Below are 27,308 nucleotides of genomic sequence, written 5' to 3' on the forward strand. Positions count from 1 at the left end.
CATCAGTGTTAATTTTCTATTTACCAATGAACAATTTTATCCATCTGTTATAAACTGTAATACAAACCCCATTTAGAAAAGCAGAAACAAACAAGCAAAAAAATCAAAGCAAAACACTCCTGCAAGGTGGTCCAAACTTTGACTTCCAGTCCTTCCCTGGGATAAGTTTGCCAAATCAGTCCCCGAGGGAGCAGAAATGCACCCTCCCACGCCTGGAGAAATAATCCTCTCAGCTTCTCATTTTCAGGCTGGAGTGCTCGGAGAGGGATGTAAGATGTGACTGCTACCAGGTTACCAGCTTGTGTGAGGAACAATCTGCACGGCTGGCAGAAGGTGTGCAGGAAGAGCCATGCCAAAGCATCCTTGACACTGGGGTTACTTATTCCCTGAGCTGAGTACCCTCAAAGTTGTTTCAGTCTAAAGGAGCCAGGCTGGCTTGAACAGTGCAAACAGCAGAGATTGCAAGTCTGATTCATTTTGGTTGAAAACAGTGTCACGTATCTCCCAGCAGAAAGCAACCAGAAAGGCTGTGGGCTCACAAGGATGGCATGGCTTTCCTTGAGGTATTTTCTCCCATCATTTGGGGGACGAACAGAAACATCAGCATGGCAGCAGAGCGGGACCAGCACGGAGCTGCTCTGCAGTGGGGAAGCAGCTCTAGGACAGAGCAGGGGGACTGGGGAGATGGGACTCAGTCCTGCGTGCCGGCCACAGCCGCCCGCCTCCGCCTCTCCAGCGGCATTCGGCACAGGTGACATTTACACAGGCCAAAGCGGGCCCGGAGTCTGTCCATCAGGTAATGCGAGGTGACAAGTGATGCCGGGGATTCAGCCAGCTGCGGCGGGGCCCCATGGAGCAGAGGGCAGCCCTGTGTCGGGAGGCGAGGGCTCTGCGGCTGGCACAGCCCCTGCCCGCGAGCACCGAATGCAGCTCCCAGACTGGCCAGGTCCCCCACATCTGCTGGGGAAAACCGGCTGAGACCCTGCATCAAGCATCAGGGCTTGCTATTGCTTTTAACCACCTCCTCCAGATTCAAGAGCAGCTTATTTTCGATCCACAAATGGGGCTGTTTATGTCTTTCTCCCCTGTCTCCCTTCTCCACATTAATGCTTGGACAGGTAGTTTCCTGAAGAGAGGTTCAGAGAAGCCTGATATTGTATTTATTTCTCTCCTGGAGGAGCGGGGGAAGAGAGGACAGGAGGCAACTGCCTTGTGTGGATTCTCTGATGTCTCCACTGCAAACATGCAGTGTCCAGAGAACCCCGTGCCTCAATCAACTCTTCACAAGCTCTCTTGTACAGAAACGCACACACTCCAGCCTTCTCTTTGTAGGAAATAAAGTTTAAAAAGAAGAAACTTGCTTCTGGGTGCTTCGCTGTTTCAAACTGCCTCTGCAAATGTATCACATCACTTGCTGCAGAGAGCAGCCGTGGGTTGGAAGCGTGCACACAGACACAATGTCCATCCTGTTGCTTTAGCATTCAGAATAAGGATCGTACCTAATGTCAGCATAGGCAACTCTGCTGACATTAGAAAAAATAATGAGGGAAGACCCTAAGAACCACTCAGTTCTCTGTATTTTGAAAACAGTGCCCTTGAGGACATAAGCAACAGCATTACATTCAACCACCAGCCGCCGAAGCCGAGCAAGGACACAAAGCTTTGATACTCCACTTCCACCTGTTTCACCTTCACCTTAGCAAAATCCTAGCCCAGGGATGGGAAACTTGCATGAATAGCCTCACAAAAATGAGGAATAAATGAACACTGTCAACATCACAGCAGATGCGTAGGTGTCCGACAGATGCACCTGCAGAGCACAAAGCTCCAGGTCCACCACACCAATGCTAAACAGTCAGGTCTGGGCTAACACAGCTAAACTGGTCCAGGACCAACACTAGCTCGATAAAGCCAGCTTGGATACCTCTGTGCTGTGAGCACTTCACAGGTAACGCTGGGGCAGGCGTGGAAGCAAAGACTACCTGCAAGAGCACGCAAGTGACCCCAAATGCCTCGGCAAAGGCAGTAGGGAGAGAAGCGTCCAGGCTGCAACCAATAAAGCTGTCTTGATTTTCACCCAAATAATGGCAGGGAACACCAGTCTCAGCAATTACATTTGAGCAGCAAGTGGAATGAGAATGCAGAGACCAGAAACATCCCAGCCCTACATACACTGTCTATTTAACCAAGATGGGTTGCAAGTTTGTTTTGGTTAATGCCCCTTCAGCTCTAACACCTAGCAAAGCCTCGAGAGGAAAGGTATCAGTGTTAAACACTGGGGTCTTTCTTCAACTAAGGCCTAAAGCAATCCTACCTCCCGAGACCTGCAGATCCCTGGCAAGCCGAGAGATGATGATGCTTTCAACCTTCACAGTTTTGTTTTTAATGTCAAAGAGAATCAAAAGCTGGAACAAACTCTTCAAATAATGAAAAACACGCTTGTGCTTCTGGGGCTGCAGATATACACGGAAAGGGTTCATTTCATTGGCACGAACATATAAAGGTGCAAGTTGCCCTGCCTGACACACGACTAGCAAAACTTCATCCCCCGCAGATCAGAGAGCACCAAGAAGTGGGAAGAGACACGCAGAGAAGGGCTGATTTCAGCAGAGGAGCACGGGCGTGCGTGGGAGGTACAGCTCGGCAGGCAGCTCGTCCTTGGGGATGACCTTCAAGGGGAAATACCTGTGAGAAACACTCTTGAAGGTGGATGCAGTTATGTAGCAGAGAATCCATGCTAAATGGAATCAAAGTTTTGCTGCTATGACTGCAGAAGTAGTTTTTATTTAATACATGGAAGCTAAACTGAAAAACTATTCCCTTTCTGGTGATATTTTTTAACTGTGCAAGCAGATTTCCACAGGCAGTACAGACTGCCATGCTAATATCCTACAGAAAGGTTATTGTTTTCGCCTCACTTTTAAGGTCCAGTAACCTTTGTGCTTCCACCTTTCCACTCAACTCTGAGTCAATAAACAATGCAGCCTTCCCCTGACAGCTAACATCATGGAGGAGCAAAAATTTTTGGAGGTGTGCTGGCACACATGTGAGCAGGGGCTTTTGCAATGGGGATCTGCACAGGGCAGGAGACCAACAAGCAGGAGGAAGTTTCCCTCAGCTTTCCAGGTGGAGCTGCTCCAGCTGCTCCCTCTCCTCTCAGGTAATGCTCCTGTGCTGCCCTTGCAAACAGGGGCCACCCAAAACCTGGCCCACAAGAAGCAGTGGGCTGGAAGCACATGAGACTTTCACCTGCCCTGGTGCAGGCTCAGCATCAGATGCTATTTTGATGTCTTGGTCTGATTTGACTGAAATGGACAGTAGGTCAATAGCTTAATATGTCCAAGGACATTTGGACAAGACACACCTGCAGTGTAAACATGTATTCTCCTCTCCAGGAAGCCAAGTACGGAGGAGGGAATGAAGGAGCAAAATCCACAGAAGCTACACAGGCTTTGCCATGACTTCGACAGGAACCATGCATTACAGTGTAACTCTATGGCTATGGTGATCTTGCCAGCCAAAGACTCCTTTAGCAACTGCTTGTCACGTAACTGAAATAAGGACTGCAAGCCAAATTTATTCACCCTAACAAGGTATCACATCCCCCTGGTGACCACAGCAACACACAAGAGCTGGATAAAGTTTCTCATCCCCAAAGAAATAAAAGTTGTTGAATTTGAGGCCTGAAGGATTTTTCATGACTGTCTGATAGGATTTCCCACTTGGCCAGTAGGATCTCCAGCACAGCGTTCACTGGGAAAAAACATGCACAAATTCCCACAGTGGTCTTTAAACTCCTGGAGAGGCTACAGGTCCCCATCAGAAAGGATCCCACCAGCTGCAGGGTCTGTGGCTGCCCCAGGCAACTGAAGGCAAGTGTCTCCTGCTTTAAAAAAAATAAAAAAAAAAAATGTGCATTTCCCTAGCTGCCCGAGTTGCTCAAGTCACTGGATTTTCTCACACATTTGCTGGGTCAAAGAGCCCTCTTCCATCTTCACATACGCAGTTACAGGTACGGACATGGCAAGCTGTGACACCCAGGGAAAAAGCATCCTACATGTCACAAAACCTGGGACCATCACAGGCACAAAGGTGTCAAACAGCTGGGCAGCAACCCCACTCCAGGCACAGCCTGGCTTTTCCTCTGCAACTCTCCCAATCCCCCAAACGACCTGGCCTAACCCCGCTTTGCTTGGGAGAGCTGACAAGATTGCAGCCGGAGGTGGTGTGGCCACAGGCCAAGTTACATGAGTACTAATAAAAGAGACTTTGTGGAGGAGCCAAGTTAGTTCTTGTCCCCAACCAACTGTGCCAGAGAGCGCTCAGAGAGAGAGGACAGCCAGCACAGCATCTTTCCTTGCCCTGGGAGCTGGGCTCTGGACGAAATGCATCCTTCTGGAGAATAAAAACACATTTTGAAGCCCTTTCCTTGCTCCTATAGCCCAGGCTGTGAAGGCAAATCCATCTGCCTTAGGGCACATCTCCTGCTTTCGGTGTGTAAGGGTGACTCATCTGAACACTTTCCCTGCTACTCTACAAACTCATCTGTAACACTTCAGAATCTGTCTTTTTCTCATCACATGATGTACTTATTACCAATTTGTGTATGTACATTCTCAGACAAATCCGATGGTGTTATTCAGACATTTAAGATCAAAGTGACAGTTATACACACCATTAAAAACGTGTGCCTTGTTTCTAACCTGAATGCAGATAAAATTAAGTTAAAGCATACGTAAAAGTTACTTGAATGCAAAAAATAAGAAAGCAAATACATGTGGTTTTTTTTTTTTTGCTGGTATGCTCAAAATGAAGCCCAGAATTTCAGAGCTAAAGGAAATCTGAATACAGTAAGAGCCAGAGATGCCAACCAGGAGCAGCCACATCACCTTAACTCTTCCCTCCAGCAACACAGTACAAGAACAATGAATGCAACAAGCTGACAGTCTAGTGTGGACACTGCCCTTTTCCACCATCCTGATGTCCTCCTTCACGGTGACAGCACAGGCAGGACAAGGAACAGTTTCATAGCTATCTTTAAAGGAGGGGGGAGCAGCAAAGACAATGAACGTATTGCGGGCCTGCCAGAGATACAGGTTGCCTGCATGGGCTTTGTGGTGAGGATCCCAAGGCAGCGGGAAGCTGCCACACCACCCCCCCCATCGATGGTCACCATGATCCATCCGCTACATCCCTCTCAAAGCCTGAGTGTCCTCTCACACAGCCCATGGGCCCTAAAGTTGTCTGGCCAGAGCAGTAATTGCCTTCTCAAACAGCCAGAAATCCCTTTCTGGAGACCCAACAAGCCAGGGAGAGGCAGCCCCCACACCACCTGCAGGCCCCCAGACCCCTCAAGCTGCTTCGGGAGCATGGAAGCCCTCCAGCTTTGAGGGGAGTGTAGATGTGAGCAGTGACCTGCAGTTCTATAGCATCCAGAGAGCATAGGACAGGCCAGAGCGACTGTTTTAAGGCAGCCAAAATAAAACTTGGCCAATGCTTTTGCATCTCTGTCAGAGGTTCACATGCAGAAAATTCCTCTGTTTTTCTAAACCAAGTTAGGAGCTGGTTAAAACACCAGTTAAATATACTTGTAAATGAAAGTTAAAGTCCTGGTGTATTGAACTGTTGGTGGGCTGGAGAATAGCGTCTTCGCCTTTATTGGTGGAGCAGAAATACCTCTGCTCCTACTACCAATTTCCTCTCTTAGAAATCTCCCAAAGGCTCTGCTGAGTGTTGTGACCCCTGTTTCTACAGGGATCTGTGCCTGGTTCCTATGAAGATCAGTTTGAATGTCACTTTTCTTTTGCTTTCTTGTAAATTTGTAATACTCAACAAATTGAACACAAATAACACTTCCATTGTTTCACTCTTATTGCCGTTAGGAGATAGGAGAGTTTGGTTTGTCTTTGCTTATTCCTTAAAAACACCAGTGAGCAACAGATTCTTACAACAAGTCATCTCTTTTCTGCAGAAACTGCCTAAAAAAAGGTATTTTGGAAAGTCAAGTGCTTGTGAAACTTGGGGATGACTTGATGCAATACCAATGACTTTTCTGGAGTTGGAGAATTACCAGAGGTGAGCATCTGGTGCAAGAGGGAGGGAAAAAAATATACACATAGCAGGAACATTCCATGTGCAATCCAATGTCTGCACAAACCTCTTCTCTAGTAGAGAAATAACAGAATGATGTATACAGCCTGGGGACCTCCAGAGCGAGTCCTGGAAGCATTTACCCACCCTGAAGGGCCTAGAACAATGTTTTCCAGAGATACTAAGACTTTGCATGTCCACAAGCAACAATGCACTAACTTTCCTGGAGCGGCATCGATATTTTGCCAGCAGCCAACATGCAGCTGCTCCAAGCCCTTCGCAGCCAAGCACTCGAACCTGCCCACTCCCTGCCTCGGCTGGGGAGCACCCTACAGCTCCTCAACCCGTTCCCCTTACACATCCCCATTTTAGGACAAGAGGAATAACTTCAGATAAAAATAATGAGCGAACCCCAGTAATTGAAAAGCCCATTTCCCAAGAGCAGTTCTGGTTTCTGCAACTGGGGCTCACTCAGGGCTCGCAGCCACAGCCCTTCGCAGACCACTATCTCGCTGTGCAGCCTCATTTGGCTAATCCGACACAGCTTCACAAGATTATGGTGGTACCTGTGTCACAAGGGCAGGAGACAGCCACTGGGCAGGAAAGAGCCCTCTTTATATTTTCTTGGGGGCTGTTTTATGTTTTAAAAGTAATTTTTTCCTCCAACAACTTAATAAAAATGCAATTGGAAAGATACTTACTTAATTTGATCCTATTCTTTCAATTAATAGAATCAGTCCATCACATGCAAACACATACGTGCATCTCTCAAATGCCATATGCTAAACTTCAGAGCAAAGAGTCATGGTTTGACTCAAGCCTGCATAATTTCAGGCAGCTTGGTTTGGCTGTGCTGAAGTTCACAGCACATATAATCACAGGACAGCTTCAATCCTAAGCACACAGGCACCGTAGATTACAGCCACATACGAGCTAGGTTAAACATGTTTTTAAATTCCCTTTACCCCCTCCCATACTCCTACTGTGGGATCAGTTCCTCCACCTAACCCAGAAGGCACAGATTGCAAACGCAAGTAAAATACTCACTGCCAAAGCCTGCGGGAAACTTAATGAAGTGAGGATAATTCCCATACATGTTTAATCTTCAGTTCATCTCTTGCCTTTCTAAACACAACTGCCTCCTCTAACTTCAAAGCTGCCTGGAGTGCAGCACAGCCCGCTGGGGTCGGGACATGGCTCTGCAGGAGCAGGGGCTCTTGGAGGGTGCCGGGGCAGCTGCCTCCTCCCGTGGCCTCATCTTCGCTTCACGCCGGCAGCAGCTGCTCGCCGGGATGAGACATGCTCTTGTTCGCCGCCGCTCAGGACTGGCTCCCGTGCTCAGCTGTCTCGGCTCCCTGCAAATTCACGGTGGACCGTCCCGGTAGCATAATCGCCCGGATAAGACACCGTTCAATGCATGACAGCTCCGATATAGATCAGAAATTGGGAGGAGGGGGAGAGGTTAAGTTGTTTAGGGGAGGAGCATCGTGGGGAAGGAGGGGGGTGCTTTGCTTTTCCACCAGTGAAGATTGGATGCAGTGTATTAGTTACGCTAGCCCCAGCCATGTGGAGGTGTTTTCCGGACAGGCGAAGGACCAACCCTTGCCCAGAGGGGCTGGGGCCCTGATGATGGGCTGGCTGACAGACAGGGCAGGAGCACACGTGCAACCATCCCAGCGCTTTGGGGCTAGGGCTGTGCGGGGCAGGGAGCTCCATGCTCCCATCCCACACCAAGCCTTGCCTCAGCTGCGCTCCTGGCATCAAGTTGTGGCCCCTGCGGTGCTGGACTGTGGTTACCCCTAGGAAATGCAGCCGGGGCTGAGGAGGACCAGGACCCTCCTGGGGCTAGTGGAGCTGGAAGCTCAACTTGCCTCCCCAACCCCATCCAAAGGAGTACAAAAAACACCCAAACCACCCAAAAAAAGCATCATTAGCAAGTTGCTAAAGCTGTATGGAATGAGAAGAGGTGGGGACACAGGACAGAGCCCAGGGGGCTCAATCCGTGCCACATACAGCCTGTGAAGTGTTCACAGCCACGGCAGCAGAATGCAGGAGGCTGCACAGTCCCATACGAACATCCACAACTTCAATTTAATGCCCACTCGCTCTGACAATGAAGTACTGCAGGAAATAGGTAGAAATAAGTGGAAACAAGCAGCCAGTTGCCAGATCAGGGCAAAGCCACATGCAATCTCCAGCACTGCCTCCTCCAGTGACTGCTACGCTGAAGGGGTTCCCTGCCCAGCAAGCCCCCTACCCAACCGCTGTAATTTTGGGGAGAGGCAGGGATGCAGGCAACAGCACAGCCCACTGTTTCTCGTTTCTGATCTGGGTGACCTGCGATGAAGTCGCCTCGAAGGAACGGAGGAGGGAGGAATTTTGCCAGAGGTTGTAAAGTGAGCAGAGACCAAGGTCTGCATTGACTCACATGCAGGGCCGTGTCGGAGGAGGAGGTTGCAGCCTTGCCATTGGCACCAGCCACGTGGCAGGGAAAGAGGGCACAGGGCTAGCAAGGGGATCTCCCTTCTCGGAAAGGCCACGAACCACCCCTGTATACAGGATGGGGAGCACGCCATGCAAGCAGCAAGACAAAAAAAAAAAAAAAAAAAAAATAGAAGGAAGAACAGCAGATTAGGATGTTTGGCACCCTTCAAGGTTCTGCTGGCTCTTGGCCCCCTCCAGGTCACCCAAGGGCCCATGCTGCCCTTTGGCACCAAGCACCCTACAAGTGGAAGGCATGCAATATGCCAGCACAGAGCTGTTCACAGCATCCAGCCGCAGCTCAGGTGGATGCTGACAGAGGTGCTGTCAGCCCTGAGGTATTGTGTATGCAGAAGGAAAGGTTACCCTTGTTAGCTCTGCTTCTTGCTTCGCTCTCAGACATTGCTGTACCCATTTCTTTCTAGCCAGAGAGTTTAAGCGAGGGAAGGTTTTTTTTTTTCCCCTCCCTCATATTAATGATTTTTAAGTTATTTTTAAAAATAAGTGATTGGGCTTCCTCCAATTTCTGCTCTGCATCTGTTTGCGAGCACCTGATAATGTGCATTTCAGGAGGATACCATGCCATGAACACAGAGCTTTTTATGGGTAGCAGGTACATCAGAGCAACTCCAGGACTTGGAGTTTATCTGGGCACAGGAGCCTAACATTTGGGAGTGCATCTCCACTTAGCAGAATGAACGGATAACCAGGCTGGTGGCAGGAGCAAGGAGGTTTGCAGGCAATAGTATCAGTGTTCTGCATAGCCCATTAGCTGTGGCCCAGGTATATATGCACCATTTCTTTTTCCACAGTTTTTTTAAAAAAGAAAAAAAAAAAGAGAGAGAGATCAGTATTCAGAGTAGGTTCTACTGAGGCAAAACCCAAGTAACTGCAGTCTTGCAGGGGGAATACAAACAGAAGAGATTGCTCTCGTATTTTCTATCTCATTTGTTTTATTGCACAAACATGAACGGCACTGCAGAACTGTTTCAGAGGAAGAGAGGCACCCAAGCAGCATGCTTACACGCCCCACTCACAGGCCACAAGTTTTGAGCTCCAGGGAAGGTAGACAAGAGGGTTTGATAACCAGCACAAGAGCATAACACAGCAGCATCTAACTGTGTGGTGCTATGTCCTGTCCCTCTCCCTGTTCAGCTGAACTTGTGTCCTCTCCTGCCACCATCCCAACATACAACAAGGACATCCCCAGCAAGTGTCCTCAGCAAGGGCCAGCCCTCCTCCAAGTGTCCACAGCTACATCCAGGTGCTTCAGTGGGTGCTGCCCCACACTCACCTATGGGTCCCTTCAAAAGCCTCTGCACCCTGCACTAATCCAAGTGGCATCAGTTCAGTGGCAACCACAGGGATTTCTAACCCGTAGGCAAAGTTTGCTATTTCAGGATAACACTGGCTTTGACTCCAGTTCTGTCCTTTAACAGACACACTGGGGATCCTTGTTAGGGGCAAGAGCCAAGAGCCAGGCATGGGGCAGGGATGCCCCAAGGCCCTGTGAGCAGAGACCCAGAGCGCTGCGGAGGAGCCGGCTACAAGGTGGCTTGTTTCAATCTTTGGATAGAAAATTGGTTTTCTCAGCAGGGCAAGTTTTTTTCCTCTGCAACCAGACTGAAAGAAACATTTTTCAATCAAAAACCCCAAGAAACAATCTGCTTCCGAAAGAAGTGATTTTCACACATGCACCCTCAATAAGATCCAAGACTTTCATAGAAGATGGAGACTTTGTGCAGCCTCAGGCACAGCCTGCCAGAGGGATGTTTCTCTGATCCGGTGTCAGGGAAGCTCTGGCATGACGGGAAGCCCGCCTGTCCAGCACCCACCCAGAGACCTTTCCCATTATCTGTCCATCACCCCGCAGAGACACACCAGGGCCATCTACACCCAGTCTCCACCAGCACTCAGAATTGAGCCACTGTTTTGAGATAAATGCACCCTTGCACAACAGTTTTGCTTCCACTTGCTTGACTTGCACCTTGCCACCATCTCAGCCCGGCTTGTCCCTTGTCCTCAGGCTGGACGAGGGGGCTGTGCCCCCGCTGAGCAGCCACAGCGCAGGGGGGGAGCAGAGCCAGCTGCATGGCCAGTTCAGCTCCGGCAGCAGTGGGACAGGGAGGTGTGAGCAATGAAGTGGCTTTGTGTTTTAAGCACCAACCGTGCTGAGATTTAGTAGTAGCATTAATTCTTACTCACCACATGGGATCTCAGCAGCTTTAATTCCATGCTAATGAAGTTTTAGTGGGGAATTATTTTTATTGATCTGCCCAGAGCAAAGAGCCTGATTTTAGTCCAGCTCTGCCAGCACCCCCTTCCCCATCCCTTTTCTTTCTTCCAGCTTAGAAGGAGTGTGAGAGGAAAGAAGACAAAACAGCTATGAGCTCCTTAAAAAGGTTGGCAGTCCCAAGCAGTAAGTGGATTACTTTATTGATTTTTCGCAGATCTGGGTTAGTGAGTGCTTAGTGCTGCGGAACACATGCACACATTGAGCAACTCCAAGGAAACCCCTTCAGGCTTTTTCCTCAGGCAAAGCAAGCATCAGGCAATTCATTTAGGGGACCACCATGGGTTTTGGGGTATGGAGAGGCTCCAGCCCCTGTACCCAAATCAGTCTGTGACAGGTTCCAGGAACAAGCTCAGTTTCTTTTAAGAAGTACTGCAGGGCCATACAGAGGCAGCCCCTCAATTTCTACTAAAAATAGCACAAGTCACTGCTTCAAATTATTCAATGCTTTTTATTTCCCCTCCTTGTTATGTAAAAGGAGAAGACATTATGACTGCCGCTGTTATTTTAGGAAGGAAGACCATTGCCATGGGACTTGGTGCTGCTGACTGCCATCCAGCAGCCACACCCTGGGGGGCATGAGCCACAGTGGGACTCCCAAAACAGTGCTGATTCAAGCCAGCTGAGATACTAACATTGTGTTTGGGTCCCCGACTCACTCACCTCCCCATTAGCTTTTCAAGGACAACATACTGCAGCTAATATTTCAGCAGTGTGTTGGAATAGTATCTCAAAGACCTCCCAGCACTACTCCATCAAGGCTTTTGAGATGCTGGTCTCTGGAGCCAGACCCTAAACATGTGAAGGCTTAAACTGGAATAATCTTATCCCACCCTGCCCCAGAACAATGAAATCTAGAGATTAAGTATGGTCCCTATTCCTTGCACATCGGTTTGAACCGGGAAAACTCCAAACATGACCAAGAATCCCATCAGTCCCCCATCCCATCTCTGTTTAAAGGCAGAGGCATCCTATGGTTGTGCATGTGGCAACAGCATATGCAAATAAAAAGGCTGCAGCCCTCATAACCGCACAGCTGCACATGCATCTCCCTCCTGACATGCTGCTTTGGAGCTACAGAGTCCCAGAGAAAACCCACTGCCCACAGGGTGCTGGTGTTAGAGCTGGGACTCTTTTCATATGGCTAGTGAGGTGCAACAGGGGCTACCAGGCTGAGTGCCCCAGGAGCCAAAATGCCCATTCCCCTCCCTGCTTGCCTCTGAGGGAGGACACATGGACACCAGGTGACATGATGACGGCCAAACAGGGAGTCAGTGGCAGAGTAGGGACCTGAAACTGGGTTTCTCAAGGCTAATCAGCGGACTGAACCAACCTCATCTATCTGCTGTGCCAGTTGGCATTGGCCTGGGACAGGCAAAAGTCACCAAAAAGCAATGTGTCCCCTATGATCCCTTGAAGATGGAGAGGAAGGGAGCTACTGCATCATCCCTTCCCGACCCAGCCTTGCCCTTTCTCACCACTGTCTCTTGTAAAGCAATAACCACAGACACCAAGCTAATAAAATTAGCCCCAGAGCCCCACCGGGCTAATGCAATTACCAGCAGCAACACATTCAAACAGCAGCACCACAAACACACCTGCAGTAACACAGCCTGCCCTGTCCTTCTCCCCAGGCCTTTCCCGTCTCTCTCCGAGCCCCATAGCTGCCACCCGCCATCCCCTCCCCAGGGTCTGGAGGGCAGGAGCCACCATCCCCAGTGCCAGGCTGCTCCAGGGAGGGCACTGCCTACCTTGCAGAAAGCACTGTCCCATGCAGCCAAGAGCAGGCTCTGAGGGCAGATAATTCCCAGTCCGTTTAAACCTTGGGAGACCTTCAATTACTAGCACCGTAATGAGGCCCTCGACACTAATCAGTGGTGTCACCGAATCCTCTTACACCTGCCTAAGCGCCTCCAGCAGCTTTCCTGGTTGCAGGGCCCAGCTGCCCTCTCCTCCCAGGGAATTACCTCCCCAGGCAGGCACCAGTGGTGTCACGAGCACATTTTGACACGGATGCAGGTGAGATGCTCCCAGGCACCAGTGCCAGATGACAGGGTGACAGAGACACCTGAGCAAACCATCTGTCCAGCCCAGAGGGCACCTGGGACCAAGCCTGCACTGGAATGGGCAAATATTGCAAAACTACTAGAGAAGATATTTTAATGCTAATGCTCCCTATTTGAGATACAAAGAGCAGGTTTACATCTGTCCATTTCTGAATATGAAGCATCATCCATACACCAAGCCAAGCTCATTCTCTGGGATGCTCCAAAAAACTTTTCAGCCCCTAACTGTGGATGGCAGGTGACCCCATCTCGCTCTACTCCTCTTCGCTGGCACTAATTCGCGGGGCGACAGGCAGCTCCCTCCACACATCCGTTCTGACTCACGCTTTCTGCTCCAACAATGCACTTTTTGATATCATGCGAGGAGCAAAAACAACAGGTCCACTATAATGCAGAGATATCCTGAGGCAGAAAATCCATTTGGAGCCCAGCTAGAGAGAGTCAAGTCAATTAGACACTTTCTGGGGCATCAAGCTGCCAACAATCCCGGCCTTTGTAACAGCAAAGAATTGCTGCCTATGTGCTTCCCAGAGACTCCCCCTTGCCAGACCAGAAAGGTCAGCAGCGGTAGCGTCATGGAAAAGCATGCAGCAAAGTATTCCTGGGAAGGTGGATCCAAAAAAATAGCAAAAAATAGCCATTTGGACCCTCTGGAAAATATTTTTTTTGTCAAAAGCATCCATTGCTTTGGGTTGGTTTCGCACGGGGAATAAGCAAGCCCATAATACAGGAGATTCATGCTACACCAGATAGAGGTTTGGGCATGCATTGTATCGAGGAGCAACGGTTGGGTCAACAGAATGCTAGCTCAGGGTTTGGGAGCTCGTGGCTCCCTGCCTGTTTTCAGACAAGTCACTCCACCTTTTTAGCTTTGCTGCAATAAAGATCAGAGAGACAAAAAAGGAACCGCAATACTGCAACTGGGAGAGTCAGGCATCCCTCTGCACTTCAAGGTAAGCACCTGACTTCTCTTGTCAGTGGTGCAAGGCAGCAAACTGGGCTATAAAACCAGGATTCCAGGTTGGATGAGGACCGAATGAAGCCAGGATTTCTATGGCCAAGTGCTAAAGTCACTCAGTCCCAAAGGCAGGTCTCTGACCAAAAGGCCCTCTTGTCCAGAGGAGATTTTGGTGGGAAATGAACACTCAGCTCTTAATAAAGTCCTCCTTGACATGTTATTTGGTGTTTAGCAAGGGGCTTTCAAAGGACAGGTGAAGAAAAGGTTCACTTGATACCTCCTTGATACCACCCTGCAAGCAAACTTTCCACTCAGAGTGCCAGGGGACCTACATGTTGTCATTTAAATGCAAGCCCCTCTTTAAACCCTGATGTACACATGATGTGAAGCTGGGATTTCTGCAAAATGCCTGAAAACAGCTAGGTTTCTTCCTTCAAAGAAAACTACACCCTGAAGACCAAGATTTCCTCATGTCCTGAAAAAAGTTCTCCGAGAAACCTTGGAAGACACAGCCTATGCAACTGCCTGCAATTTTGCCATTTTCCCACAACCATTTCTCAGAGGAAATAGTTCAACAGACGATGGTTCTTTGACCAGGTTAACCCTGCATTATTGCTTGTAGGGACAGGGACTTTAAAAAAAAACCCTCAATAACAAAAAAACCTACAGATTTCAGGGCTTCTCTGACTGCCCAGAAACAAACTAGTTAAGTGAAACACAGTCTCCCACCTATCTCTGCAGAACTCCTGCAAAACTTTCAAAAAGCCTTTTTTTTATCCCTGGATTCTGCTCCATTCTTCATTATCTTTTGCTGACAAACCTCAATTTTTGTGAGCAGATTATGTTCCTCTCCTTGACAAGGGCCCGAGCGCAGTGGCACACAGCTGACAGGGGACAGCCCAGCCACCCAAGGTGTCTGCTGGACCTTGCATTTGTTGATGGCCACCGGAGCTCAGCACAGGGTGGGGAAGGTCTTGTCACAGCACTGCCATGCACAAGGCCACAAAGGGCTCCCACCCGCATCCCCCACAGCAGATGCCACAGCAGCTGGGGGCTTTGCTTGCTGCTCTCACTCTGTGCATCCCCATGTTCATGCTTTTACATTTCCTCCTGCTTCAGCAAGTGCAAAACTCCAGAGACAGCCTGTCAATCTCCATCACATCCAGCTGCCTCAGATGGTCTATTTATACCAGACAGGCAAACGTGGATATCTTGGAGTTCAAGGTAACAGGGGTTATTTCTGCTCTGAGTAGCTCCTTTCTCAGGGGAGGAAGGCTTGGAGGAATCCAAGAGGAACAGCTTCACATCAGGGGCTAGCACCAATACCATCATGGCTGAGGGCACAGTAGCCATCACTAGCCACAGCCTGATCCAGTCCCCAGAGTCCCAGCCACAGCAGGCAGGTCCCAAAAGCTCAGAAGGTTGATATCTATCATAAGACACCTCATCCCAGGCCCCCCTGTATCCTGCCATGGGAGAGGGGAGATCAGCACGTACCTTTGGATTTCTAACCCATGCTCTCTCCAAGCAAGCAAGGCCACAGCTTCAAGCTTGCTCACACTGGGTTCTTCCACTGAGCACTGCCTGGATCAGGTGCAAGCATCTGACTGCGTGCTGTCACATTAATGCCATAGCAAGGGCTCCGGCTTTCACTGAATCACTCCTGTCTCTCCTGCGCTTTTATGTCTACAATACGATCTGCTCTCTGGCAGCCAGTGTATCTGATCAAGGATAAAGCCTGCCTTATCAAGTTGGCCCATTACTTTAATTTAAAAAGATCTGAAGAATGGAAAGGCATTTACACTAGATTAGCACTTTGTGTCACATGGCCACAGAGCTTTTGATCTGGACCAAGGGCCAAAAGCCATGTCTACCATCTTCAGTCAGCACTTCTCAGCCAGCTGTCTTTGTAGTTTAGTCCTTGCTCCAGTCAACGAAGCGTTTTTTATAAGCCATGGTGGAACGGTGGGGCTGCTGCCCCTTTCATCGGGTGCTTGTAGCTGCTCAGGAGCCAGGCAGCTCACCTGGATCCCACCTTCACTTCACTTCTGCAGATGCCACTGGCTCATTAACCCTTTTTCAGGAGATTTCAGCCTGTCCATTGGGTCCCCTGAGAGCAGGGAAGGAAATAAAATACCGCCAAAACCTAAGTGTGTCTGCATGAAAAAGGGAGAGGCAGGTTTCTCAATGCTTTGCTGTCTCCTGTATTGTACGGAGATCTGATCTGTTTCTGTAATGACATGATCTTCCTGGGGATGGCTCTCCTGTGCTCCACTGAGTTTCAAGCAAGTCTGGGAACAAGCTTCCATTGCTCCAAATACTCTGATCCAGCAACCCTGGCCTAGCACTATTGGCACAGCAACTCTGCACACTGCAAGCCCACAGCTCACACCTATAATGCCTCTGAGTCACCAGAGGAAAAAAACCACACAAATCATCCCCTCTTCCCAATCAACAAACCAGACCACATCTTTGCCCAGAGACACACCCTGTTCGATGCTATGCTGCAGAGACATGCCTATGCATCCTCTCCACAAATACTGGATCCAAAGACACAGGCTAGGCATAGCAATTGGAAGAAATGAAGCACAACCAAGTCTTGCTGCCCAAGGACATAAGGCACAAAATGCATTTAAGATGAGCTGAAGCCCAAAGACACCCTTCATTAGTTGGCAGTAAAAAAAAGACGGGAGAAGGGGGATACAAAGGACTCAGCTTAGCCCTCACTGCCTCTGCCTCTGCTCGTGGTTCAGACAACTCCACTCTTGATAGTCTGGGTCTGTCCCCTAAGCCATGCGGACTTCCACTTCACAGAAAACCAACAGGTTCATTTTGCGATCATCTCTTTATAGATCAAACCAACATCAGTTCAAGACTCTACCATCTGGTCTGTTTGACATTCAGGGGACTGAGCCATCTCTTTGCCTTGCCCGGGCAGATACACACATCTCTCATCTGTTCTAGTGGCTGTCTTTCCCCTGGGACTCACCTTGCAGTGGCAGCCAAAGGGAGACAAACACAACATGAAATTCAGCCAAAACATTCTCCCATGAGACCTATTCCTCTCATGTTTCCCTGCAGAAACTGCTTAAAACCCTTTGCCTCCCTATGCAGCCAAGGGGCAGGTAGGAGCCAGCTACAGTGAGCATTCCTTTCCTCATCAATGCCCTCCATTGCCTTTCAAACATATTCTCCTCTCAAAAGCCACACGTTCCCCTGTGCCAAATGGAAAATCCACTGGTATTTAAAGCCATGGGAGCATGACAAACTTCCCTGTGCCCCAAAGAAAGGAACAGCCCTGGATCAAGACAAGCACAGACCACACCACACAGAGCCAAGACAGCACAGCACCGAGGAGCAAGCATGTGAAGAATTTGCAGGGATGTGGAATGACATTTGCTGGCACTGTCAAATATCTGCACTCTTCCCCCAACCTCTTCCCAGTAGAAACAGAGAGAAAGAAGTGAGCACCTGCCCACAGCCACATGTTTTGACCCTGACCTTTCAAGCCTCTGAGCAGAAGCAGCAGCCTCTGCACAGCAGAAGCAAAGAAAGGACTGGGATGATGCGGACATGGCAATGCATGCTCAAGTATGGGCACTGCACCGATGTGCACTGGCTTAAGTCAACTTATTAAAACAAGCCCTGAAGATCCCAGACCAGCTTCTCCAACACAGAGCTGCCTCCTCTGCTAGTCAGCCATATCACAGTTGCAAAATCTGGAGCCCAGTCCCTTTCCAGGTCTTAAGCTTTCCAGACCAGCAGCACACCCCCAAAGGCTAATCTATATCCGTAAATTCACCAGCCCCAGGGCATGGTCCCAGAGTCTGTCCTGCTGGTTGTAAACACAGTCCCTGGCACTTCCCATCAGATAGTTCCCAAGTACAGTTTGGGAGTCAGCACAGACCAAGGGTTGTTCCCACACAGAACTCTGGACATTCAAGAGCCAAGCCATACCCACGCAAATCAGTCTCCCCTGGCTCATTTCATGAATGACACTTTTAAATCATACCTATCTACTAAATCCTGCAGCCCTGCAGCCTAAAATCCAGGGCAGCAAAGGCACATTTCAAGCATCCCAGAAATTGTGCAAGAGACATCCCTTAGTGCCCTGAGTACTTCTCTGAATCCCCCTGGGTACCTGTGCTAGGTGGGTAGCTTTCCAGGAAGGCTGCTCCCCCAAGACACGGGCTACTTCAAGCTCCTGCAAGCAGAGCAGACCCAGGAGACACGTTTACATGCCATGCTTTGGCACACATAACCTCTAACCTAGGATGACACAGCAGCAAGGGAAGATGAGTCTTGACGAACCCTTCATCAGGTGAAACAGAACACCTAAAACAGTCGAGAGCCTCAGCTGACACCAGTGGACACAGCTCTGACAAACAAAACCATCCCATTTGCAATACCCAAGAGCTGCCCCTGGTGCCTCTTTCTGGCTGGAAACCAAGCTATCTGTGCAGGCTGGCTCCCAGGACTCCAAGCCAGCAGACCCAAAAGCAGCATCTCTGTCAGGGGTCTCCACCTCTCCTGGTCCTCTAGGAAGATGCACCTTTCTGTGCGTTCCCATCACCTCCAGGCAAGAATCTCCCAAAACCTTCTCCAAGGAGAGTTACAGATGATAGGAAAGAGCCTTGCTCATGTCTCTGCTGAGCACCTTGCATAGCCAATCCGTTGAAGCAGCCATGTTCCTGGCCTTTGTAACAGGTCAGCAATAAGAAAAAGGTCATTTACATCCATCACTGTGTATGTGGCAGTGAACAGGGCCAGGGCCACCAGAGAACAGCCAGACAAGGGCCAGGCAGTGCTCTGCAGGGATGTCTGTGCAGATATCACTACAGATTTTGGGGGCAGCCAGTCCTGGACCTGCACAGTTATCACTGATGGAAGATGCCAAACAGTTCAGGGCAGAGGCTGCTGGGAGGTATCTGCTGGAGGAAGGACACTTGAGCACACGCTACTGCTACCTCCTCTGTAAGCATCCACCATTTGCAAGATGGACCTTTGGCCTGGCACCATCTGGCTGCTTTTTACACCCACAGGATGCTCTCACCCAGCCCACACAGCTCTGGCCTACCCTAAGTCCAAGTCCCAGCCTACACACAGGGGGTGAAAAGAAAAAAAATAATAAAAAAAAATAAAGTCACAGACCGAGGTTCAAACCCCAGCATCGCTTTTTCAGCCTCGTGAGGAAGGCAGCAAGGATGCAAGGATGCTTGATGTGAGATGTGATGTGACCTCCTCCTACCATCCCAGGCTCTAAAGGGCACTTGGCTGCCCAGCCACCTGCCCCATCCCCAGATGAGCAAGCACAGACACCCCCGGGGCACCTGCAGCCCTGTGCGTGCAGCCAGAGACGGATGCTCCCCACCCAGCACATCAGCCCTCCCCACAGGCTGACTCTCCGCACAAGCTATCTGTCAGGGGCAGGGATCACTGCCCAGCACAGAAACATGGCTAAGCTCTTCCCCGCCCCTTTCGCACCACGGGTCAGTGGGGCTCAGACCCACGTGTGTGATGCAGAGGCAAGGCTGGCCAGGACTACCCAGTGGGACAGGCAGTTTTGAACCTCGAGTGCCCAAGGTGCTGGTGCAACTGTTGAGGAGCCCGTGCTGCCCAGGTGGTGACCTGCCAGGGGACAGGTCCTCAAATGCACCCCATTCTCCCTCAGCAGGACTCAGTGCTCTGTTTACCCACCCAGAGCATTTGGAGGGGGAAGTATTCACCTGCTCCAGGGTTACTCTTTGCTTCTGTGGCCATATATCCCTAAGAAAGCCCATCCTAAAGGATATGGCAGGCCCAGCCTGCCTGCAAGTTGCCATCCCCCAAATACAACCCCATTGCCTGGCTTGAAAACCTGCCCCAAGCACCCTGCTGTCCCCTCCTCGCCTCATGTATGCCTTTAACAGTTTGCTGGATTACCCATTGCAACTAAAATAACAAAGCTACAAAAGAAGAGGGCAAACAAACGCGATATTCTGCAGCAATTAGGGCTAAACAGGGGAAAGGGGAGCAGGGAATGAATGGACAATGGGGAGGGCAGGGACACGGCAGCCCGGGTCCCAGCAGGCTGGGCACAAACTGTCCTCGGGAGGCCGGGACCGAGCCAGGGAGCAGCGAGCTGTATGTAAGGAAATGCAGGGAGATGAAAAGGGTTATTTAAACAAGCACCGGGCAGTCCCCACGGGGCCTCCCTGTCTGCTTGGCTTCATCACAGAGTGTCCAGGGAAGAGCAGCTCCTGCTTTCCCCCCTCACCGAGTCCTTTCAGGTGGCGGGGGGACGCTGGCAAGCTGCAGTGGGGTCCGCTTAGAAAGGAAGGAATCCATTAATCTCCCTGGTAATTACTGCCACATATGGATTTGCACAATTACACTCCATTAATTGGTTATTACAGGCAAGCCAGACTGATTGGTCAGAACGCTGGGCTTTAACCCCTTCGCTGCCCCCAGGGCCAGCCAGACACCGAAGCAGCCTTCCTCCTGTTACACTGCTGTATCCTCCTATAACCTTGCTGGCTCCTATGCCAAGGACCAGCAAGCATGGCCCCCAGCACCCAGCCCGACGCATCTTTGCTCTGATGCCTTCCTTTCAGCTGGGCATCCCAAGGAGACGGAGCCAAGGGGAAGGAGTGAGCCTGCACCTCAAAACAGCCAAACTCCCCAGCCGATTTCATCTGCTCTGGGTTTGCAGCAGACGCACCACGTACTCCACAGAGTGCTGAGGGACTGCAAACTCAGATCTTGTTTGTTTTTAGGAGACCCAGATTCCATGTGCACTTCGACTTCGTGCCCTCAAGTCCAGCAGGGTTGGTGCCAACGAGAGGAGAATCCACCCCCAAGTCTCTCTTGGTCTCGAAACACTGCTTCTCCAACTAGATTTGCAGTGTAATGCTTGTCTTCCTCAAAGCACTGAAAACAGAGGCTTTACTCTAGTAATAAATATATATATAACTACAGTAATATAAGCTATGCCAAGAAGTATGGATAAAGCCCTTTTAAAATTCCAGACAGCATAGGACTTCTGCCAGTTGAGCGTGGAGGCAGCCTGCACTGCAGCCATCACGTCCAACACCCTTCACAGGTAATGGGCCATCCAAGACCTGGCCCCAAAATGTCTCGTTCAGGATCCAACAATGTTTCTGGATAAAGCTCAGAAGAGGCGGGCCAAGGTGAGAGCGATTTCTGCCAGAATCACGTCAAAGGCTTCCTGCTAAAAAGCCGTAACAAGAAAGCAAACAAGAGGGTTACAGAAAACCCACAGGGCAGCAAGGCCCATCTGACCAGAGAGCTGTGCTCAGCAGCCACCGACATCAAGGACAGAGCACACATTATCATCCTGGCATATCAGAGCCACCACGCTGCTGCTTGGCTTTTTCAGGCTCACGCCTACGTGATGCTCCTCCACAGGAGAGAGCACAGAGAAACCTACTCCAGAAAGCTCATGTCACCCAGATAGAGACCTTACACATTGTTACTTGCAGGGCACAGCAATGCACCGCTACACCACACTGTGCCTCCCCACCCTGGCACATTCAGTTTTGCTCTCATTTATTGCATTATTGCAGTTTCCTAGAGACTACCTCTCTGCCCTCATTATCACACATGTGGATGAGCCTTAAGATAGTACCCTGCTGCCCCATCCTCTCCCCTTCCCACAGGGAGCCCAGAACCTCTCCCCAGAGAGGCAAAACCTGCTTGGCAGTAGGATGTTGCTCAGCACAAGCAAGGGACTTACAGGAAGAGCGAAACAGAGCCAGGCATCACACAAGGACTTTCAGCTAAACTTCTGAATCCCCCCAGCAAGCTACTGCAGCAGGAGCATGGAGAGAAACCAAGCAGAATCACAGCAAGTGAAAAGAAATCTAACCCCAAACCACCCTCTAGCCTCACCCTCTGAGTAAAAAAGCCCTTGGGCAGCCCGCCTTGGGTTTTCAGCTGAAGTAGATCAAGAGGAGAATCAAAACACCTGCAACACCGACCCACCCTTTCCCCTACTGCGATCACTGCAATAATGCCTGCTACAACACTCTAGGTCTAGCCTAGGAGAAACCTCCTTCACATCAGCTAATTAAAGGGGTTTTACTGTCCCCTCTCTGCTGGAAGGAGTAGGTCCAGCAATAAAAGTCTTCTTCCTAGAAGGTCACTAGAGTTACATGGAAGTTGTGGTAGGATTTGTTTCTGTTGTTTCAGTCACCTGTGATTTGCCAGCTCCCTGACTTCAACGCAGAAATTTCTTTCTCATGCAAAAGCCAGCTCTAAGCTCAGCTATCTGAAGAGGACTGTCTTGTCTATTGTAAAGGCAGCCTCTCTCAACTCCCTGCGAGTGTTTTCGGGTGTGCGTGAGCTTGTCTTTGAGGAAGAGAAAGGCAGGACGGCCCTGCACCCAGGAAAGGTTGCTGATCTCTCCCGCAAAACAATTGCCTCTGCAAAGTTCGGAATGAATCTTCAGAGCTGTCAAAGGGAAGATCAGGCAGAACCTGCAATCGTGCTTAAAAAGGTCAGCTGGGAAAAGTCAGGATGGGAAGGATGCTTGCTTTATTGATAGATGCAGAGTGGAAGGGGCTAACCTGTGAGTACCTGCAAGCTGGTTTTGGCAGCACACGCTAGACTTCAACTCTGGGCTCTGTTGGCTGCAGCTGGTGACAAATCCTTTGTGGATCGCTTCCAGATAGGTGAGTCTGGGGACTAAGCCTGAAACTGAGACTGGGGCTGAGCACCAGGCAGAGCTCTTGTGCAGCTTTTCTTCATCCTGAGGGATGACAGTAGGCTGGTGGGATGGATGCCTTTCTGGCTCTTGTGACCCAGATGAGCTTTTTAGATCTCTGAGACTAGAACATAATTTCCTCTCTGTCCTTTACTTACATGCACACCTATTTGACCAGGTTTCTGTAGGAAACAGAGCTGTGAACATCCAGGCATTTGCTGGCAGTTTCTCATGTATAAATTGAAGCACCCCAGTAGAAAGCCAGGGAATCTTCCAAAACTGATAAAATTTGACCCAAACTCCCCTCACCCTGGCAGCGCTCTAGAGTCCAGGTATGTTGAGGGTTTGGAGTACTTGTAAAAATAATTAGAATTTTAAAAAATTACAAGAATTCCTCAATGCCCCGTTTATAACACGGCTTCTGCCAACATGGAAATGTACAAGGATGTCTTACAGCCGTGCATCACCTCCCCGTTTGTGTTGCACTACAGAAACCCCGCTAGAATTGCACAGGGTTCATGCAGGGAGCTGTACATCAGCGTTATCATCAGGCACAAGCCTAGATGGCTTTTCCAAAATGCTTTCAAGTTCCTGCCTGGCTCTCAGTCCTACCTTTTGCCCAAGTCCCCTTGCCCTTAGCCTGGCTCAGGGGAAGGATTTAAACCTGCAGGTTCTTTATGTGCCTCACAGGTGGTCTGAGCCCAGACTGCAGGATTTGCCAGCCCCTTGCCATGCTCAGAGCTGGTACCAGCTCAGTGAGTCCTGGACACCAGCAGGTATGCCTTTGGGGCAGGCATTAGCAATGGTAGGTAATAATGGGCCCTGCTGTGCCCCACAGGCTGCCAAAACACGCTAAGGATGGCTGTGCTCTGCCCAGCTAAGGGAAGGGAGTCAAAGAGGAGAGGAAAGCAACTTTACCGCAAGCCCAAGCTGGAGCCAGCAGATTCCTACCCACTGCCTGCTGCCTTGTCATCTCAGCATGCTGCCTGCCCGTTTGCACTCGTTTAACATCTCCTGGCCTTTTGGGAGCCATCCCTGCCCTCTCTGCAGTCCCTCCAGCCCTCGGACCTGCCCAAGCCAGGTGGGTTTCGATTCCCAAGGTTCGGCCCCTGGTGCAAAAGTGACTTTGCATCCATCTGAATCAATTTCAGTGTTGTGCCGCTGGTTTACCTGATATACAGGAATCAGACAAACAGGGTATCTGCTGATGCTAATTAAACTTGATATTGACTACAAAAGCAGCAAGAGAAGTTGTTGGTTTAAATTTAACGTGACTTGGAAATATCTAAAGGCGAGTAAATATATTCCTTTTCGTCAGAATATTGTTATACATACATTGCAAAGAGCTCATACACAGCAGAGGTAGTGAAACACATTGGGTCAGTTCAAAACACAAACCAGGCTCAAAGGGATCTGAAATTAATTAGACCATTATGGCGTTTTCCCGGTGGAATTCTCTTTCTTCCTCTCTGTATACACCCACACACATATTTAATATATTTGAGAAAATCAATATTTATCCAGAGAGAGCTTCAGTTTTTGGAGAAACAACACTTTGTTAAAAGTATTATTCTCATGGAAAATTCCTGACTAGCTTTACATGTAACTTCCACCTGTCATTTGTTAACCTTTATGAGCTGATCCCCAGAACTCCTTTAGCATAAGCCATCACAGCCCTCACCTGTAAATACAGTATCCCCTTCCACACCCTGAATGCTTTTCTTCCCCTCCATTGCAGGAGGAAAGCACAGACTCACAGAAAACAGGCCTGGAAGGGACCTGGCAAGCTCATCTTCCTCCTGCCCCAAATCAAACCAGAGACCTTCAGGGATGGAGCTGCCACCTCCTCCCCAGCCCATCTGTCCCACCACATCTCCACCACTCCTGTTAAATAGTTCTTCCCCGTGTCTAAACTGAGACTTCCCTCCTGCAATGGAGAGCGCAGCACAGTGCCACAAGGGTTTCTTTCCAAAACCGGCACCTGAATTAAACTCCCATAAAGGCTCCGTTCAGTCAGCGCCTGTTGCTACACGAGTAGCATGCCCAGGAGGCTGGGCAAGCCCCAGTGCTCTTGGCGATGGCCACAGTGGTGTCCCGCCACCCCACCACGCAGCTGCCCAACCCACAGCTGAGCCCATGCTGCTGCTCAGCACAGCCGATTCACACGGGGTCAGGGCAAGGACTTACAGAAGTGAGGGAAGGAACCCGTCTCCAGGGAATAAGGAGCCTGCGTGCCCGGCTGCATTTCCAACCTGCGTCCTGTCTCTTCAGCAGACTCAACCATGAAGGGAGGTTTGGGATCAGCTCTCTCAGCTGCGTTGGGCTGTTGGAGAAAGAAAGGAGTGTTTACACATTACAGAGCAGCATCCTCACAATCCATTCTAAGTTACAAATTTACCTCCCAGACCTTGACCAGGGCTGGGGTTTCCTGTGTTTGCTCTTTGGGCTCCTGTCTCTTTAGAAAGCGGGAGGTGTTGCAATGCTGGGGGGAGGGCTGGCGGCACAGGCTGCCTGGGAAAGGCCCTGCAACACAAAGGAGTTGGTCTGTAAATGGCTCTGCTGAAAAAGTGTCTCCTGGAAGCGATTTATTTTCTAACCCTGGCTCCTAAAGAAACGAAACCAAGCAAACAACTGCCATCCCATCTGAGCATCTCAGTTCTGCTTTCCTCTTTCTGCCAGTTGGTATTTTTTCTCTTATCTGCAAGCCTACCCACTCTATCTGATAACAAACTTTGCCACTGAGAAGGTGGTAATGTTAGCCACATCACCAGTGGAGACCAGGCATAGCTGGCTTTTGTGTCACCAAAGCTGTCTGAGGACCATGGGGGCAGGTGACAAGGGAGCAATGTCCTGTACGTATTCCTGGGCAGCATCACCAGCTGCTTGCAGGTGACCTGGGCAGACCCTTGTCTCCAGAAGGCTTTCAGAAGACAACCAGCCTGTGCTGCGACCAGTTTTTCTTGTGCTGAAGTTAGAGCCCCTGGCTTTGTCCCTGTGCCTGCTTATTTCTGATAACACTCTCAAACCTTGTGCTGGCGTCCACCTGCATCTTCCCTCATATTTGGATTTTGCCAGTCCTGGTGGAGAGGAGCTACCAGCAAACAACATTCCTCTCCCCTGTCTGCACTGATAATCTCGGGATCTCATCTCCTCTGCGCTCCCCTTCAGGCTGTGTCAACATCACCGGGGTTGTGGAGGGCAGGATTGCTCTGACTTCGCTGCCTCAGCCCGTACATTGTGTGCTGCCTGGCCCAGTGCAACCACACAAAGAATATTCCTCTGGGATGTGAGTCAGACCTGCTAGGGGGTTTTAACCACCTCCCTCTCCTAGATTTCTCCACATTTACAGCAACAAAACACGCAGGTCCCAGAGTGCAGAGTGACTGCAAGACTTCTTCCAGAGACTTTAAGAAATTGGAGCCTCTGTGTTGCTGTAATACCCTCAGATCAGCAGACAGAGCATTGCTAAAGCCAAGGTGGGCCACGCAGCCCCGCCAACATCAGTGCCAACCACTGGGACATCTCCTGCAGGAGAAACAGCCACGGGGAGTCCAGGCAGGCAGAGCTAGCGAGAGCACTGAATTGATGGTTTGACTTTGCTTGCTCTTTCAGGAAATTCTTAATATGAAATTGCAACAAATTCCCCAAATTCAAGTTCTCATGGAGCTGAAACCCTGCAGGGTAGTTTGGATTGGAGCCAGGAGGTGAGAAAAGGGACATGGAATGATAAGATACCCTGTGGCATCATGTCTGAGCCTCTTTAGGAGCCACAGAAATCCAGCGTACTCTGCCTGCTGTCTCTTCTCCCCACAATCATTGCCCCTCTTACATCCTTACACTGCCATGGGTAAGATAGTCGCAAACTCCTCCTTTTTCTTTTTTTCACCCAGGAAGGCCTGCCCAGCAGTCAGATCACTACTCAGGGACTCCAGATCCTCTCGAACCTGCCACTGACCTTTCAGATCCATTCAGGCTTGCCTCCCCACTTCCCACAGACAGCAAGATTTCTGTGCCCTGAGCTGCAGTGCTTGGATCCCTCTTGTTGTCCCTTTCCCTTTCTTAGACCTAACATATCGCAGCAGATGCCAGAGCATGGAGCCACTCCAGAAACAAATCTGCGATGTTAGGTGGCACGGCTTTAATTACGTGACGGGAGCCAGAAGAAAGGCTATGAAACACTGCTCTTTCAAAATCTTAAACCTCCACTCAAAGCACTTTGCGCAGCTGCAAGCAGAAGTAGCAGGACATGAACTCTGCAAGCACACAAAGAGGCCGAATCAATGTCCTGTTGATACAGCCTAGCAAAATAAGCTAATGATGGACAGGACTGCAGGTTTTCATATGTGAGGGAAGGATTTACAGTGATACCGAAGGAATTATTTCAGCCCCACAGTGACAATACCCACCCGCTTCCTTATTATATTTTATTGATCTTGCCCTAAATACATGTGGCTGGAGGAAATGATGCATAAATTACTAACGAGTTAATTTCTTGCTCCGACACAGACTCGCAACAGCCCTTTGAAGGGGAACCAGAAAAGACAATGTGTGAAAGGATAAAGGCAATGAGACAAGCTTGGATGTAATAATCCCATGTGAATGATTATTGCTGCAACTAATGTAATCTAATAATGAAGAATTTACGCCAGATGTCCCCCGGAATATGCCAGGCAGACTCGGGATTCAGCAGTGGATCCATTTCTAAGGAAACCTTGT

At 49.8% G+C, this 27,308-nt stretch overlaps 1 protein-coding gene across 2 annotated transcripts in view; it reads right to left on the bottom strand.

Annotated features, from left to right (window-relative positions):
• RXRG (retinoid X receptor gamma) overlaps window positions 1-24,876 on the bottom strand; it is a 39,462-nt gene extending 14,586 nt beyond the window's left edge. Inside the window, exon 1 of one of the 2 annotated variants that reach the window (XM_059821964.1) lies at window positions 24,780-24,876. In XM_059821964.1, the coding sequence (XP_059677947.1) occupies window positions 24,780-24,876 (97 nt within the window). Of the gene's footprint in view, window positions 1-7,137; window positions 7,187-24,779 lie in introns of those variants that run through there. The other variant, XM_059821965.1, reaches the window with a different exon arrangement.
• Between the last annotated feature and the right edge of the window lie 2,432 nt (window positions 24,877-27,308).

This window comes from Gavia stellata, chromosome 10 (genome assembly GCF_030936135.1).
Source record: "Gavia stellata isolate bGavSte3 chromosome 10, bGavSte3.hap2, whole genome shotgun sequence".
Classification (NCBI taxonomy): Eukaryota; Metazoa; Chordata; class Aves; order Gaviiformes; family Gaviidae; genus Gavia; species Gavia stellata.